Source organism: Rhipicephalus microplus, unplaced genomic scaffold (genome assembly GCF_043290135.1).
Source record: "Rhipicephalus microplus isolate Deutch F79 unplaced genomic scaffold, USDA_Rmic scaffold_16, whole genome shotgun sequence".
NCBI lineage: Eukaryota > Metazoa > Arthropoda > Arachnida > Ixodida > Ixodidae > Rhipicephalus > Rhipicephalus microplus.
In genome coordinates, this window is record NW_027464589.1 from 7,991,272 (window position 1) to 8,009,948 (window position 18,677).

Here is an 18,677-nt window from a genome sequence, read left to right on the forward strand (position 1 = left end):
GCAACAGGGGCGGCTTAAGGAAGTTTTGATGAGCTTTGAGCCACGAGACGTCATTTCCGTCAGTGAGGTGGGCCTTTTATAAGGCGCTTCCATCGAAGGCTCTCACCTTCAAAGGCGGAGCCTGTAGTGGAGGAAAACGCAGTAAAGATCGCATCACCGTGCTGGTGGGTGCAAACCTCGCAGGGGATGAGATATTGAAGCTGTTAATAATAGGAAAATCAAAGCATCCACAATGTTTGAAAGACGTTCGACAACTGCTCGTTCCGTACCACAAGAACGGAAGAGCGTAAATGACCATAGCCATTTTTGAAGATTGGCTTCGGGAGGAAGACGCAAGATATACAAGACAAGGCAGGAAGGTTGTCTTCATCGTGGATAATTGCCCAGCCCATGGTCAGGTTCAAGGACTCCAAGACCTCACTTAGGAGTTCTTGCCAGCCAATGCAATGGCAGTGATCCAGCCGATGGATCAAGGGGTTATTCAGAACATTAAAGTTCATTACCGCAGACAATTGCTCCATCAAATGCTGCTTAGAGCAGGCAGTGGGAAATGCCACAGCATAAATTTATTGCCAGCCGTTCGTAGGAGCAAGTGAAGGCAACAACAATACGCAGATATTTTCGCCATCCTGGCTTTCAAGCGCAAGAAAGCAGTACCTGATGAAGAAGAAAGCCCTGCTGATGCCGACATTGAGACAATGTTCAGTCAAGTCGTACCCTCTGCCCCTTTCACGCTGCAGGACTACGAATCAGTACCTGATGAAGAAGAAAGCCCTGCTGATACCAACATTGAGACAATGTTCAGTCAAGTCGTGCCCTCTGTCCCTTTCACGCTACAGGACTACGAATCATTTGATGAAATTGTTTGTACCTGTCGTCAAGAGACTGTCGAGGAAATGATTGCCAAAGTGCAAGATGAGGATCAACCTTTTAGCGGTGAATGTGATGACAATACTACCAGTGCAGTGGTGCCACCGGACCGATCAGCTAAAAAGGCTGTTGAACTTTTGCAGCACTATTTATAGCATAAGACTTGTCCAGAATTTCTAGCTAGTATGTCAGGCATGGGTGCGTACCTTGTGAAAAAACAACTCAAGCTTGCCAAACAAACCACTCTTCACTGCTTTTTTTTTCTTCTACTCATCCTTATGAGTAAGGTGAGGTTTGTGCAATTTGAATGAATGACTTGGTTCAATAAATAAATGTATTTTGCTTCAATTGCGATAGCAATTATATGGACACTCTTGTCTGGATCTTGCCGCTGGCGTCGGTGTCACTGTTGGCGTTGCCGGCATTCGTCACATATGTATACATATCTATATTTATGAAAATGCAAAAAAAAGAAATATAATAAAAAAAGACTTCGGCACGTGGTAACGCATTTTTAACCTCTGAATTGTGAGTGCGAGGCATACATCACTGAGATGTAGCTGACGATGACCAAAAAAAATGGGGGGGGGGGGGGGGTGCAAATGATCGAAAGTGCAATAACACAACACAAGGGATCTGTTTTACAGCGAAAGCTCTTATGAGATCACAACTCGGGTCACGCGCAATTGTCCGCCTCCATTTCCGGTGTCCGTAACCACCTCGCGCGAAATTATAAAAAAAAAAAAAACTAGCATCAAAGACACAGTGGGGCTCGAACCCGGGTCCGCTGGGTGCCAGCTCAATATTCCATCACTGAGCTACGCTAGTGCTTGTAACTTGTTGCCAAACTTGCCTTAGGCAGGCTTGATGTCTGGAAAACAATCGTGTTGAAACCACTTAGAACGCGTTTTAAAACAGCGGAGGAACAATCAATCGTCGCACAATGCGAATAGCATAACGAGTGGGCCATCCAATGCTCCAACCTATTACAAAAGCTTGTTCTTGTTCCCCTATCAACTTGTCACAGAACGAGCGCTCAAAAAGGGCGCGCCGCCAAAGTCTCGCGATGAAGCGCCAGAGTGACGCCGCGAGGTCAACGATAAAAAAAAAAAAGAAAATGAAAACAAACATCCAAGGACCCCCGGGCGCGCGCCTCTCCCCTCGGAAGCGTGGCTTTGCCGACGAACCTCCTCACCCCACATCGGCGGCCAAGCAAGCACTCGAAATTTCTCGATGGAAAGAGGCATGGTGACGCCGGGTTGAGTCATCCGTCAGGACGGCCCTCGTACCCTCTCGACCTTCCTCCAGCCTTCGCTGCGCATCGCGCCGACGAAATGATGAGAACCTTCTGGAATCTCGCGCGGAAGGTACTTAATCGAGCAGCCGAGACAAAATATCAGGGGAAGACGGAAGTTAGCGCCAGAGCGCGTAGGGATTCCGCCGTGTAGTCGGCGAAGGTTTTGTCCGTAGAGGCAAAGCAGGAGAAGAAGATGATTTCCACCTGAGGGGTGACGACTCGAGCTACAGGCAAGAGTGTGTGTTTACCGCTATCGAGCGAAGACGCATGGCAACAGCTGCATGTGTGAAGCCGACGTGTTTCGGGCGGAGGAGTTTGAAGCTTGGAGAGTGGCCAATTGAAGACGCGAGGTTCCCTGGAAGAGAAACTTCGGCGAGGTTTCCTGGAAGAGAAACTTCGGGGGCGACGGAACGACAACAACGCTGGACTTTGAGTGAGTGATTCTCGGAAGAGTGTCATCTAGACTTTTGTTCCAAGAACTTTGGACTGAATAGGTTTTCTATCTCTTTAGTCTTTAAGTGTTTTGGTTGTTCAATGCATGCGACTGCATTGTAGTGCGTATTGTTGTCTGTGTCCGTTGTTTCGAGTGTGGCTGATTGTACTGTGTAGTACGTTGTTTGGTGGGTGACAAATTGTACTCAACTATTCTGGAGTGTGCATACTTGTGTATTGTTTTCGATCTGCCATTATTGAGAATATAATTTTGTTTGTTTATCAACTCTCGGCTCTGACTTGTTCTTTGGGCCACAGCCGGCGTCCGCTGGCGCGCCAAAAAGGACCACTTCTAAATTGTCCACGCTTTCGTGGTGCGGTTCGGGGGGCCGATGCTTCGGCCCTTGGAATTAGCCCGGCGATCGCCTCCCGAATTAACGGGACCCGTGACACAACTGTGGCTCATACCCACTTCAGCCATAATTCTTCATGATCGTGAGCCACTGCATGAACAATTTGCACGAAATTCTTTGCATGTGTTTAGCGGATACTGCGCTTCTCAGAAGAATGACGAAAAATAGCATAGGAAATGCTGGCCTACTACCCAAAAGTTTATTAATAATGTCCTAGTGGGTAACAAGCAATTGTGCTTGCAGTAATTACCCAATCATTGTTTTGAAGAGGCTCTGAAAGGCCGCTCTTCTAGCTTTCCCTGTGACTGTGCTGCACCTTCCGCGTAGGCCTGGCGTTTTTATAAAAAGGGAGCTGGTAATTTTAATGCGATGGCGTTAAAGCGCTTGTTTCGCATTCCCGCGTCCGTGTTGCTGGTCGTGAGCGAAAGATCATCTTGTGCGCTACCGAGAAATCGAGAAAGATGCAAATAAATTCAATTAAAAAATATTGATTTGAGTGGGGATCAAACCTGCGTCGCTTGCGGGTCAAGCGGGTGTTCTACCATAAAGCCACTCATCTGCTTGTGATACAATGAAAACTTCCTCTGTTTGGAAATGCAGTGAAAATAGCTTCCATGCTTTATAAGCACACTCGTCCTGTATACATACTTCACACTACAACATGGAATATTGCAGTGATAATGCGTAGTAAAAGCGTACATTGTCATCAGGCGTCAGAACATCTGTTTATGACTTCATGATATGTTACTACTGAAGTTAAAGAACCTGAAGTTCTTACACCCGCTTATTTTTTTTTAGCTCTGTGATGATTAACAACCCTACTTCACCATGAAATTCACACTGCGCCGGTGGAGAGGCCGTCAACTTGGGACGTTAAACCTCACAAATATATATATGTATATATATATATATATATATATATGAGAGAGAGAGAGAGAGAGGCCGTCAACGCAGACTAACTGCTTTTTGGAGCTGTTGGTACCGATTACCTGCTGGCTCTTGAAAGTGCACACTTCAGAAAGAATAAAGGGAGGGAAATCAACATAAGTGGTGATGACACTGTATTGATACACGACGACAAAATGCCAATAACATTCTGAAAAATTAGAAGGATTTCGAAGATATACGAGAGTACATGTTAGGGCATGCAGAATGCGATTAGCAAACAACGCGGAGGTTACAAAGCCGATACAATTACTGTCGTCGCTGTAATCATGCAAGTGAAATATTGTCGGGGGCGGGGAATGTAAAGCAATGGGCCAGGCATTGACAAGGACGAGGAAAAAAAAGTAGTGGGGCAGATTTTTGTTTGTTCTGTGACTTTGAATGTGTGCTATGTTGGGGATGGCACTGCGCTGAGTGCCAATAGAGGCTTCAGAGAAATTTTCCTACATTGTTTTTGGTGCCCATGAAACCTCGGAGAAAAGGCCTTCAGAGGGGAGATAGAACGAACTTCACAAACTCTTGACCGCATTTGAAGCCTGGAGGACTTCTGCGAAGCCGTCGTCGGGTGAAGCTGATGTACGAGGCCTAACTATCCTCAAGTCCCAGATCAGAAAAAATGATGTCCCGATAATGACTGGATATTCCTTTTGCGAAGCTTCTGGGGTGGATGCCGCGTTGATGCTGACTTGTTCTTGCAACGCTGCCTGCCAGTGATAGGAGGTATCAAGTACCAAAGACCATCATGGAAGCCATCGCAAGGATCGAAAGTTTTCTGGATGTTGAGTGCCCATCAGTGCGTGAGTTACAGGATATTCGTAGCATTTTAATTGACCAGTACAATCAGCTCAGACAAATTGATAAAGAGGTAGAAGACTCAGTTGATGTTGATAATCTGGAAGCTGAGGCGGAGCAAGGGGATGTTTATGTTCACCAGATTTTTCCAACAAGAGTCTGAATAGAATATAAGATCGACAATATACTAAAGGCTTGGCAGGCTCGTGTGCAGACAATAAGGCAACAGATTAAGACAGGCATAGAAGCAAGAATACTCTCTTCGTCTGCGCCATCATTATCAAGCCAGTGCATATTGAGCAGCAATCTTGTTGTACAGACACCAGACGAGTTGGCCTTATGACAAATGACTCAACGTGGTGGAAGCCGACGAAGTAGCCGCTTAACTACTGTAAGGACGATTCCAGAAACTTGCTCAGAGCAACAGCTATTTGCAAAGATCAGGCTCAGATCTTTTGAAATCTCATCAGCGTGCACTACCCTTAGAAACTGACGAGGCAGTAACAACTCAATTGTACGTGATGAAGGAAGAGATCACAATGATAGAACTGCAGGAAACCTTTGGAAATCCAAAAGGTAATTTACCAGATCTAGAAAATTAGCGTGCACAAGGAAGCAAATCAAGGCCCATTCATAAAGAGAAAAGATATACAAGGAAGACCATGCGGATGCAAAAGCCTGTCGTTCGCCCTTCTCGTGACGGCTGCCCTTCGTATAAGCTACATATGAGAAGGTGGAGAAAAATGTTGATTGTACAGCCCAACTCGGTGAAAGTGTGAAATGCCGATACAATACCACAGTGATGATGAAAGTGGCAAAGAGTGAGGCAGTCCGAGAGAAATCATGCTTCCAAGCTGAAGGCAGCCAATACTAGAAAATGAAGAACCTTGTGGAAGAGACTGCATAATGGATGTTCGTTTCAAGGAAAACTGGTTTTAAGGAAAACTGGCTTAGGAATAAAGAAGAGATCGGGGGGGGGGGGGGGGGGGGGCTTTGCTATGCTGACGGCGGCCCGTCCTTTTCTCCACAAAGGACAAAGGAATCTTGGTACATCACAAAGGACCCTGTCTGGTTGAAAATGAGCAGCTTGATATCTTTTTTTAGGAACCTAAAAGTCGTATCAAGTTCTCTCTCTCTCTCTCTCTTTTTTTTTTTTTTTGCTCTATGAACTCGCTCACTGGATTCCTTGCTGACCGGTTGTGCCCTCGCAATCTCTGACGACAGCGCAGCTCTGGTCGACTGGATTAGCCCTACGCCATCTCCTGTCGCCGACAAAGAGCTCTCGCTTGTGGTGCCCCGTCCTCGGACTCCTGTGACCATGTTTCATCTTTCTGAGTAATGTTCTGCACATAACTTTCCATGTTTGCTCACTGCGATATTCGGCTAACGTAACAAAATATCTGTACATTTGCTGAGATTTTTTTTTTTCAATAGTGGTGCCGTGCATGTTGTCTAAATGTGAAGATGTTAGAAGTTTTATTACCATGTGTCACCGCCACCAACAAGCCCACTTTTTTACATTCTTGCAGGTACCGTAAGTTTGACCTGGGCGACAATGTAGGCCTGATAGTGCGATGCGAACACGACGGTGCAATGGTGGGCCCCAACGGGGAGCTCCAGTTTGTCAGCATCAAGGCGCTCAACGAGTGGGATCCTCGCTTTTCGGGTGGCATCGATTGGCGCCAGAAGCTCGACACGCAACGGGGTGCCGTGCTGGCCAACGAACTCAAGAACAATTCGTGCAAGCTGGCCAAGTGGACAGTGCAGGCGTTGTTGGCTGGTTCCGATCAGATAAAGTTTGGGTGAGGCTCTTTTGAGAACTACGCATTAGGTGTGATGCTAAGTGCTGTGTTTTTCTAAAGCCTTATTACTGTTTCAACTCCTTCATCAGAGACATCTACCAGGGAGTAATTGTCTGGGAGAAGGGTACCAAGTATGCGCTTTGTATATGGACACTCTTGGCTAAGTTTGGTCATGATGCTCGGTTTGAAGTCCAAATTGCTATCACCCCACACATAGTGTGTGCTGTGTCCGTGTGAAAGCACGCGAGGGCAGGCAGCGATTACAGCACAAGCGAAGAGTAAATGCGCCCGACATTTTTGGTGGTAGAAATGCACATAGAAAGAAGAGGCCTGTGTGGCCCTGGTAATTAATACGTGCTTCGACCACAACAGGTCCGGGTCACTCCGACCATGCCCCTAATCTTTAGAACTGGTCAGCCATGAGCCTGTATACATATGCATGCTTTCATCACAAAGTTTGTGTTGGAAGTTACAGACTGCACAAAGGTCACTTCAACTATTGCATTTCCTCGAGGAATGAGCTGTTATTCTTATTTTCAAGAGTGCAACAGCTGCGCTGATTGCGCCACTTTGACACAATTACCCATTTTTGCACTGAGATGCGCGAAAACTGTGAAACTTGCTGAAATTGTGGCACGCTGGGCCAAAATGCCTGACCAGCCTCAAATGTTCTAAGTTGCGCTAATTTTAGCGAGAAATGGAGGCCACGTGCCCCAACTTTAAACCATGGTGTAAGATATTTAGATTACTCATTAGGTCAGCACATTTGCAAAACACGATTGACCAATCAAAGTAACAACTCTGCGCACCCATCGGTCGACTGGCCGCAGCAGATACCGATCGGCGAGATTATGCAACTTCAAACTGAAAATGCATTGCTTTATTCATCTGTCCATCAAGGGAAATACGATTTTTCTAGTCAACAAACGTGCCTATGGCATGTTAGCAACTGAAGCTGGGCGCGTGGGCCGCATTTTTCGTGTGCGAACTCTACATGCCACGAACATTTGCGACCACGTTGGTTGCCATAGCAATGGCACATGAAAAATTTTTCTGTCTTGAAGTTTCGATGTCCGATGTCGTTGCCAGGTTGACGGGTGCGCACCTTTGTTACTGTTTGGTAGGACGCACCTTGTAAGCGAGCCGAGAAGTTGTTGCCCTTAAGGGGAGATGCTACTTGAAAAACGATTTTCTTTAATAAGAGTCTGAATTTAACACAAATTGGCATGCTAATAGAGTTTTTTCTCCTCTTTTCAAATATGTCATTTATTTTCATGTAGATTGCTTGGTTTTCTTTCTGCAGGTCAGATACTGCAAAATTATGGCCATTGTTATGCAACAATTCTGACCTATAAAAATTTGAGATATAGCATGCAGATATAGCTGACTATGATCCTTTGGAACTGTAGAGTGCAAAAAACTATATAAATTTTGTGTGTAAAAAGGTGAAATACAATAATAAAATAGAAAAATTTACTATGGCTCTAGTTGCCAAGGGCTTTCAATGTTATGTAATTTTTGAAAAACATAATCAAGCAGCACTGACAATCTGAATGAAGAAGACAACTTGCACTCTATGGGCCTTCATCATGCTATGTGCAAAATTTCATAGAAGTATGACAATTCTAAGTATACGAACTAGCGTGTATAAGAAGCACAGATCACAGAAAACTGCAAAAGAAAAAAAACGCATTTGAAAGTTTGAAACCTTTTTTTTTTTATCACAGAGTTGTTAGAAATGCATAATCTTTGGCCATAATGTTCAACAGAACTTTGAAAAGTACTGCAAGTTACTAGAACTGTCCTGCAGCATAGGTTGTGCCCTCACGGTCCTTGCGAGCACTCTCTTCTAGCCGTGCCCTTTTCACTCCACGACGACGGTGGGCCCTTGCTTCTGCTGTCAGACGCTCGGACATTCTCTTGATGCGCCTCTTTGCTATCGAAAAAAATCCTCGGTGGTGCATTGACTTTGGGAGTCCAATAATGGAGCAAAATCTCGACAATTGCTCATGCCCAATGCTGACAGCGCGTGCAGCCACCACCGCCTTCACATTTACAGCGAAACTATCGCTATCTCGGGAGCTCCCACTGTCGTACCGTTGGCTCACTCGGCTGCTGCCGTCCGCCGTAACACGCAGTGACGTATAGGAGCACGAAACAACAGTCACTGAGCATTCGCTGTTTTCGCAATGAAGTTCGAGGAGCGACGAAAGTCCCTTGCGCTTTTCTGCCGGCTCCCGAACGGCAAGTTTTTGAATACCGCAAGCAGGGCATGCCACACCTGCCACAAGTGCCGTCAGCTAGAGGGTGTCGCACAAAACTGTCGTTGCACAAACCTCATCGCGCTGTCTTTCATCTTTTTCGAAGAAGCCGAGCTTCTTTTCCGAAGCACTGACGAAAGAAAGCGCAGCGTCAATCCCTTCATCGCAGCCACTGTCGCTCGCGCACTCGTCGATGCCGCCGTCAGGTCTAGCACACGTAGGCGCGTTCTCGTTTGTCGGCGTCGTTCGGGGCGCTTTACGCCGCCTTTCCTTGAACTTGTGCTTCGTTCGAAACTTCTGCGGTCTCACGTTGCACTTTTTCGGGCTTGTCATCGCGGAAATATGCGTAGACGCGCAGAAAAGCAGACGGACCAAATGCCAATGGCCGCCACCAACACAGCTGACAATGACTCGGTAGCCAATGGCGATGCGGCTTAGGGTACCGCGCGTTTCAAACCGCTCAAACCATGTGATAAAAAGGCCTCTTTTTTTTTTTTTTTGCCCACGTACCCAGGCCCAGCCGACAATGAGGGGACCAGAGTAAAACGAGGGTACCGGGAGCGAAATGTATGTCTCGATGTTCCGCATCGTACCGACGGCATTGGTTGGTTTGCAGCGCCATCAGCCGAGCGCGAGCGAGCTGACGGGCATGATCGGCTCGCGCAATCGCGTCGCGGGCATACTCGCTGGTGGACGAGGTGTGAGCTGAGATGACTGTGTCCAGTGGTAAAATCGGCTCTCTTCCGTACAATAAGTAGAACGGCGAAAAGCCCGCTGTGTCGTGACGGGATGAATTATACGCGAAAGTTGCGTAGGGTAAGGCAAGGTCGCAGTCTCGGTGGTCGGGCGACACGTACATAGCGAGCATATTTGTTAAAGTGCGGTTAAATCCTTCCATGAGGCCGTTTGTGTGAGGGTCGTAAGTGGTTGTCAGTGTGTGTTGCGTGGAACAAGAACGCAGAATGTCGGCGATGACTTGGGATAGATATGTACGGCCACGGTCTGTGAGAAGCTGTCTCGGAGCACCGTGAATCAATATAACGTCCCGTAACAAGAAGTAAGCGACGTCGGTTGCACAGCTGGTCGGTAGAGCTCGCGTAATAGTGTAGCGTAGTCTGTATTGACGGCTATCCATTTGTTTCCCAATGTTGATGTGGGAAAAGGACCAAGCAGGTCTAACCCAACACGGTAAAATGGTTCCGCGGGTATGTCAATTGGTTGAAGATGGCCAGCGCCTAGCAGTGACGATGTTTTACGACGTTGGCATAGGTCACACGTTGCGATGCATCATCGGCGTACCGAACGAGCAAGGCCTGGCCAGAAAAAACGACACCGGACGCGCTTATACGTGCAGGATACGCCTAAGTGTCCAGCCGTGGAAGCGTCGTGAAGTTCAGTGAGAACACAGCGGCGCAAATGCTTAGGCACAATAATGAGAAGGTCGGGCCTGTCTGGTCGGAAATTGCGACGGTATAGCACACCCTTTTGAATAACAAAGTAGCGGACGGAAGCATGATTTGTGGAGGATTCCATACGGCTGATGATGTCAAGCAGCTTTGGATCACGCTTCTGTTCTTCCCCAATATTAAGGAAGTCGGACACTGACAAGATAGAGTTCTTCGTGGGCTCGTCAGTGTCCTCAGGATCGTCGACAAGGTACCGGGAGAGGCAATCGGCGTCATGGTGTAGGTGGCCAGATTTGTAGACCACCGAATAGAAAAACTCTTGCAGGCGCAAAGCCCAGCCACCAAGGCGGCCTGATGGATCTTTCAGAGAGTTGAGCCAGCAGAGTGCGTGGTGGTCGGTAACTACCGGAAATGGGCGACCGTATAGATAGGGTAGAAATTTCGCCACCGCCCATACGAGAGCCAAACACTCACGCTCTGTTGTCGAATAGTTACGTTCAGGGGCGGACAGGAGACGGCTGGCATATGCAATAACGCAATCGGAGGGGTAGTGAGAAGAGCGACGAAAATCGAGAACGCAGAAGCCTCTTCGGAGCCCCATGAAAACGGGACTTCTTTCTTGAGGAGCTGCGTAAGCGGCCTTGCTATGTACGCAAAATTTTTCACGAAGCGTCGGAAATAGGAGCATAGTCTGATAAAGCTGCGACGGACAGAATGGTGTGCGGTAATGCAATGCCACGGCTTATGAGGACATCGGTGATAGGGGTCAGAACATAGTCACCGTCGGGAACTGGTGGTATTGAGACGAGCTCTATGTAGGTCAGTGTCTGTGGAGGGAGGCGCGCGTGTCCCGTTGTGCAGAGGCGACTCGGCCGTTGTGCAAGAGGTTCTCTTGTGGGCAAATGTAGACGGAGCGTACTTGTCGAACAGTCTATGGGCAGAATGTGCGGACAGGAGGTCGAGGCCTAAGATTACGTCGTGGGGGCATTTGTCAAGGATGGTGAAGAGAACAACTGTGTGTCAATTAGCAATGCTCACACGAGCGGAGCACATTCCAGTGATAGATGCTATTCCACCATCCGCAACACGGACGAACTGAGTGGTCGCAGGGGTGAGGACCTTCTTGAGCTTGCGGCGAAAATCACTTGTTATCACGGAAAGTTGGGCGCCGGTGTCGACAAGAGCAGTGACATGTACACCGTCTACTTGTACGTCTATGAGGTTTCGTTTTGTCGGTATCGTCAAAAGACGATTTTCGGTCAGTCCGAGCGATGCAGCGCCACCTCCAGGGGCTGCAATGCTTAGTTTTCCGTCGGAGAACCTCGTGGGAAGGCGGGGGAAGATGGTCGGCGGGGCTGTGGAGAACGAGACTGGCGACGTTGGGGGGATGGAGAGCGGGAGTAGCGGTGTTCAGAAGCAGGTGCCTAGGCAAAATGGTCGCAGCTGGTCTCATGGCGATAGGCAGGGCGTGCATAGAAGGGACGAGAGGACGGTTGTGCAGGAGGACCCCAGCGACTTCTGCAATGGCGAGAAATGTGGCCGATTCTGTGACACGAGAAGCAGATCGGCTTGTCATCGTGTGTTCGCCATGCGGACGGATTACGGAACGTTGAGGGAGAGCCGGTCGGGAAGGGACGTGCAGGCGTGTATCGGGGCTGGTAGTCGGTGCCATGAGGCGGTGAGATAGAGTGAATTCCCAAGCTGGCGATTTCCTGCCGGACGACTGCTTGAATGAGAGGCAACGTAATTGGCGGAGAGGGGTCAGGGGACGTTGGTCCTACCTTAGCTGGAACAGCCGCTTCAAGCTCCCGCCTGACGATTCGCGTCAAGTTGTCACAAGTGTGTGGTGGATGATATGTGTCGAGACACGAGGACGTCGCAGTGGTGTTCGGAAGGCGCTGGAACTGATAGGAGATGCGTCTGCTTTTAGCTTGTTGGAACCGGCGGCATTCTTGAATGATCGCATCAACAGATGACACATTGTTGAATACCAACAGGCTGAAGACATCGTTGGCGATACCCTTTAGAATATGCACAACTTTCTCAGGCTCCGACATGTTTTCGTCAGCTTGGCGGCATAGTGAGAGGACAGCCGGAGCGTAACCGATGTAGTGCTCCGCGGAAGATTGTGCGCGAGTCAACAACTCATTTTTCGCAGCTTCACGACGACCAGAGGTGTTGCCAAAGAGCTCACGGATCTTTTCCTTGAAGCTTTCTCAGCTTGTTATGTCATGCTCGTGGTTGTCAAACCAAACACGAGGGGTTCCGTCGAGATAAAAGATGACGTTTGCGAGCATAAGTGTGGGATCCCACCTGTAAGTGGCACAGACGCGTTCGTAGAGGCATAGCCGCTGGTCGACGTTGGAACCCTCGCTGCCCGAGAACACGCTGGGGTCTTTGAGCGCGGGAAGCGTCACGAAAGTTGTTGCGGGCGCTGGGTTGACAGGTCGGGCAGAAGGGCGGGCGACCGGAGAGGAAGTAGCCGAGTCTTGAGTGGTGATGTTGTAAGCAGCAAGGGAGCGTCCGCTTCAGAGTTCCATGGCGAGGACGGGGATCGCACAACTCCACCAAATATGTTACGAGAAGGCGAATGACTGAGAGGAGTAGTCACCGATGTATTTCCAGCCGGTTAGGCGAGCAGCGCCAGCCACACAGATTAGCTCGCGCCAGTATATCTGCTTTCTGTTCTTCAACTCCATGCACTGGCACTTAACAATACGTTTGCTAGGTTGCCAGCACTGATATGCTGCACTAGCTATGCATGGACATCGAGCCAGTGTCAAAATGCATGCAGAAATCGCCATTGCCGATCTCGAAGGCTATGTGTGGCGACACATTTTTTTATTTTAGCCAGTCTAGCGGCCAAGCCAAGCCACCTACGGAGTCTGTTCGCTGTGGCGTTTGGAGTGTGTCAGCGGTGCCAGTGAGCTGCTTCTGCGGCTAGGCCTGGTTCATCTTGTTCTCTGTGTTCTCGCACTCTTGCGTGTTCCGTGGGGTGCTGAAATGGCTCCGACACCACCCGTTGCTGCGCCGTCGGGAGTGAAAAAGCGTGGCCAACGTGGGAGCTACAAGACGCTTACGATGGCAAAGAAAGTGGAGATCAATTTGCCAGGTAGAAGGCGGCCGACCTCAGTCTGAAGTGGCTTGGGAATTTTCTATTTCCAAGCAAACCGTCTCGGAAGCGTACGTGTGTGTACAGACAAGAGACAGTTTTTTTCAGGCGATAGGGCCTGTAAAAGTGCTGTTTTTTTTAGTGAGTCTGTTTTTTCAAACTCCCGATTATTCGAACGTTTCGTTGGTTCCCGTCGAGTCCGAATAAATGGTCAGCGACTGTATATTACTTGGCCGCAGCACGTTGTCTAATATATTGGGCATTGCGACTCTAGGGGGACTGTTTAGGGGAACAGAGTAGGGCGTAGTTGAGGCCAGTGACTGCAAAAGACAACTTGCAGGACAAATATACAGTCGAATCTTGATAATATGAACACGAAGGGGTCCGAAAATTTGTTTGAATTAAAACTAGCTCAAATTAATGAAAGCTAAATAAACAGAGGGCTCTCCATGCAGTGGCGCATGTGCGTTGAGCTAACACACGAGGGGGAAGTTTGAAAAGACTTACATTTATTCGCAAATCACGGGACATATGTTATTAATGGAAGTAATCGGTGATGCGCGTCTGCACACGTTTGCCTTGCAGCAAGTCAATGAATTTCGCACGCCGAAAGAGAGGTTAATGATAAAGAAAGAGATAAAAAGGACGCTATTTTCTGCCTCCCGTCGCAGGGGCACGGCTCACGTCTTCAGGGATGGGGGCAGGGGGAAGTAAAGATGATAAGAAGAAGAAAGGTTATAGGGAAAAAGCGAAAGGCATGACAAGAGGTCGTCTTGTCAGCACACTCAGTAGTGCGGAGCAAAAGCGTTAATCTGTAAGGCGGCGAGGTCCGCACATGCACAGAAGTCGAGGAAGGCTCGGAGGGCTTGCGTCTTTGAGCGCGCAGGAAAAAGTATGTCTTCCATCGTTGTGGCAGGTAGTCCAAGCAGACGACAGCGGCTCACCAATATGCAACGCTCTGTGGCCATGTCTGGGCAGGAGCAAATAATATGCTGCAGCGTTTCGTCATCACCGCACCTTCGTAATGCTGGCGATGAAGAGCGACCCGCGGAATACATTCGTGCCGCAGGTGCTGCGGGTACTCCTAGGCAGCCTGCAAAGCATTTTTACTTTGGCGTCAGCATTCTCCTGGCAAGAGAAGTTGCGCGCGGAAATGTCCAGTGCCGACACTTTGTAAAGATGACGACAACAACGACTGCGTAGCAGCCGCAGCATGGCCAGCACGTGACGAGAAAGGAGGAGTGTCTGCACGCTGAGAGGAGCAGATCGGAATTCGAGATAAAACCAATACTCCACGGCAGCTTTTTTTTTTTTTCCTCTCCGCACAAGTCGTTTAAAGGAGAACGGTTACGAGGCAGGGACAAGAAAGGGGAAGCGTGGCACCAGCTCGTGAGAGACCGACCCCCCCCTCGTCAAGGCCCAGAGACGTGCTCCCGCAAGGTGCAAGGGCTGCAGAAGATAGTGCCTTTTTCCTTCCCTTCAGCCCCACATTCATTCAACACAGCAACAGCTTTCGTTTTTTTTTCCTCACTCCACGTGCGGCCACATGGCGCGGCGTTGGAAGTAGAAGGGTCTTTATGTGGCAGGGATGAAAGAGGGAGAAGGGTGACACCATAAAGAAACATACTTACATAAAGAGCGGACACTCCCGTAGGGCCCTGGGGCCCAACTACTGCAGTGCTTTCAGTGCCACGAGTAGTTGGTCAGACCCGATAATGTCTTCTGCATAAATAAACAAAACTTTTTCTTTCTGACGCTGGGATTTGAGCCCGTATCTTCATGCTCCGAACGCGAGTGTCTTTACCACTAGGCCACTCACCCATGCTTCCAGGAAAGCAATACATGTACAGCACATCTGAACCACATGAATGTGCCTCTTTGTGCAAAAACAATGCAGAAAGACTACATTTTCTAGTGAAACTTTACTGTTTTTTGTTACAAGGCATTAAATATTCTCAGCGGGACATGATCTAGAGCAGATATGGGAAATTGCACAAATCAATAAAATTTTTTCTTTGCAAAAAATTGATGCCAAGCTTGGGTATTCAATGTTCTCCTAAGGAGGCTATGAAACGTCTTGAAAAAGGAGTAAAAGCAAGGATGGGTACGCCATTTAGCGGTTGGTCAGACCCTTTCTTGCTGGGCCGGGAAAGGGCTCCAGTGGCCACTCTTTATATAGTATTGAAGAAGAATGGCAATTTGGGCACTTTCGTGTTGTTCTTTTTGCCTTCCGTGCCTCGACTTTCGTCTGTTTCTTCTAGCACATTCGTGCTCGCGCTGCAGCCCTTATTACCATGAATTTATATAGTATATTTCTCTATGGTGACACGGGCGTGTCGCAGATCGGCATTTGAGAGAGAGCAAACATTCCACTGTAGCCTTTTCTTTCCTTTCCATTTCCTTCGCAAGCAGCGTTGAGGTGTTGCAGGTGCTGCCGCGGGGTCGGGCGGGATGCTGAGAGTATTTTCAGAGCGCGGTATGTTTGAATTGACTGTCGCAAGTGCTTGCTCGTTCGAATTACCATGTGACTTCGCCCATTGGAATGCACGTAGCTTTGACAAGACCTCCTCGTGAGTTCGAATGAACCGGAAGTTTGAATTAAGCATGTTCGAATTAATGAGATTCGACTGTATTATTATTTGCTGCTTCCAAACAGAGATTGGAGTTATTAATAGTAATATTAGGGTCAATAAGCTCGTTTTGCATAAATCTAGACATCGTTGGTTGCGAGCGGAAAATCGTGTTCGTGACTGGAAAAAGAAAAGAGAAAGGTGTAAATAAAATAAATATCAAAATTTCGGGGTCCAAAGATCGAACTCTGGCCGCGGCAACAGGTATTCTACCACACGAAGAAAAAAAAATCAAGCGTCTGCTTTATATACAGGGAAAAGAAGTTTTTCTGATTGGAAATGCAGTGAAAATAAACTTCATGCTTTCCAAACGCGTGTCCTGTATACAGGCTTTAAAAGACAACATGTAATATTCCAGTAATATTGCGTGGTATAAGCGTACATCGCCATCTGGTGTTAAAACAGGCGTTTTTAACTATCTCCTGGTTTAAAGTCGGCCACCCACTACAAAAGCCACACACATTATGGCACTTATTCCCTTAAGACCGCATACATGGTACCTAGCAGGTTCGAAAGCATTTCACGCGCATAATTACTTGTGGTTTAAATCGCGCTACCCTTTAAAAAGAATGCACAGGGAACAGGATATCGCTCTCATGTTCAACTATTAAAGGCAAAGATTAGGGGTTGGTAAACTTTTCTCAGTTGTGGCATTATTGCCACAGGGCATATTACATACAAAGGAAAATACATGAAGGTTAGATGTAATAAGGAGAGAACTGAAGCAAAAAACGTACACTCAGACCTCATTATAACCAAGGTGCATCTTACAAGGAATAAGTTTTTTATATCCAAAAATTTGTTATAAAGGTTATTCCTAACACTGTTATCTATTGCAAGATTATTTTTCATTTACTTTGTTATAACCGACATCTCGTTATATCTGGGTTCGTTGTATCGAGGTTTAAAGGGCCAGTCAACAGGCTCCGACTTCTTTTTTACATCCCCCAAACAATCTCATTAATTCGTAGACTGCAGTGATCACGTTTCTTTATTATTACAGAGCTGAGCACCGTGCAGGGCCTCCATTTCGAAAAACAATTGCCCCGCTCCTTTGCTACGCCGGACCAATGCTGCTATCACGTGCAGTGACCACAACTGTCTCCACAAACAGTAGTGAAGTCAATGGCAGTTCCTGTTCCTATCCACAGCTACGACAGAGTTATTCAATCATACGAGTTGCGAAACTCCACATAGGCTTCATGCATCGAAATCGGGACACTTCACTGACCCGGTTTCTGGGAGTGAGCAGATTCTCGCACCACCTGTTGATCAGCACACCTACTATTAAGTGCATTATTTGTGTTGCTGCTCTCAGATCGCGTGACAGTCTGCTCCCAAAAAATAAAACTCCAAAAAATAAAACTCCAGAAAACTCGGACCAACGTCATGTTCGGGTTTCGAAACGCAGTATTGTGGCAACTCGTCGTCGGCTGCAAATCAAGCGACTGGGCTGCGGAGAAGCATTGTCACCAGGTGAACAGTAAAAAACCAGGCAGCGCAGCAAGTGGAAGTGTGTTGCGACTTATCGAGTTCGCCGATGACATCAATAGCTAACGTCTTGTCACATTGCCGAAGTGGGCGGAGTCGCGACGACGGGCCACGCCTTCCCTCTGAAGGAGAAAGGTGGTGAGGTCGCGTGAAAATTTAAAACTAGCTGAACGCAATGTTCTAGGCCCTGTAACTTTCTTACTATAGCACGTATCTGCAAAAATCTTGCGGCAGCGTGTTCACGGCATAAAAGTACACATATTTCTCTTAACAACAATTTTTGGACCTAGCGGTTGTTTACTGGCCCTTTAAATGTATTGCTTTTTGTAGTGCACCAAAAGAGAGCACAAGCGTACTGTAATGTATTTGTGGTCATTGGGACCCAATGTCCTTTATATTGGACATTGTCAAAATTCGTTATGCATGCACAGAAACTACCACTATTTTCTGCTAATATATAAATTGATTTGTGTGCTTGAACCTCTTATGAACAGAAGTTAATGCTTAAATACGCTTTAGGGCATCCAAGAATGAATATAAATTTACTTCTTAGGTGGCAGCAGTTAAACTCACTCCTGTAAAATTCCGCCACTTCAAAGCCGCCTGAAAGGCGGGAAACACACAGACATTGATCATATTCACTAGATAGCAGCACGGGCCTTGCTAGCAGCCGATAAAAAGTTTTCCAGGAGAAGGCAAGCACTCTGAAAGCTGGGGTGCACTGTGTTTCTATGTCCAATATATTGAACAAATTTTCTACAGCCGGGTGTTGGGAGGATACGCACGAGCAACCATGGCCGAAGCATGTGTCCCCGGGCACCTCCTCTTTGCTGCTTGTAATGGCGTCTATTTTGGAATCGCTGTTTTGCGAAGGATCAAACGAAGCAAAAATGATTCGCAAAACACGGCGATTCCAAGCTCGAGACTGTCGTACTCAAAACTAGTCGACACTTTTTGCGGCAACAATGGCAATTCTGGTGACATGACTGAATGTGTGTGCGTAGCAGACGGAGGTTTGTAAAGCTGGAAGGGCACTACACTTTGTTTAACGCAATTACAAAAAAAACTTGCAAACTGAACTTAGAATACAGCGTATTTAGCATACATTTGACCTATACTATACTATGCTTGTGCCGTATGGGATCTTTCGGCCACATTGATTGATGAAATAGAAAAAAAGTTAATCGGGCGGCAGGTTTGTCTTGCGACGATACAAGAGGGGGTGG

General features: G+C 47.5%; 1 protein-coding gene across 1 annotated transcript in view; it reads left to right on the forward strand.

The window, feature by feature from the left end:
* The window catches only part of eIF3d1 (eukaryotic translation initiation factor 3 subunit d1), a 201,447-nt gene that overhangs the window by 176,327 nt on the left and 6,443 nt on the right, over window positions 1-18,677 (forward strand). Inside the window, exon 10 of the mRNA XM_037417982.2 lies at window positions 6,279-6,551. Within this exon, the coding sequence (XP_037273879.1) occupies window positions 6,279-6,551 (273 nt within the window). The remainder of the gene's footprint in view (window positions 1-6,278; window positions 6,552-18,677) is intronic.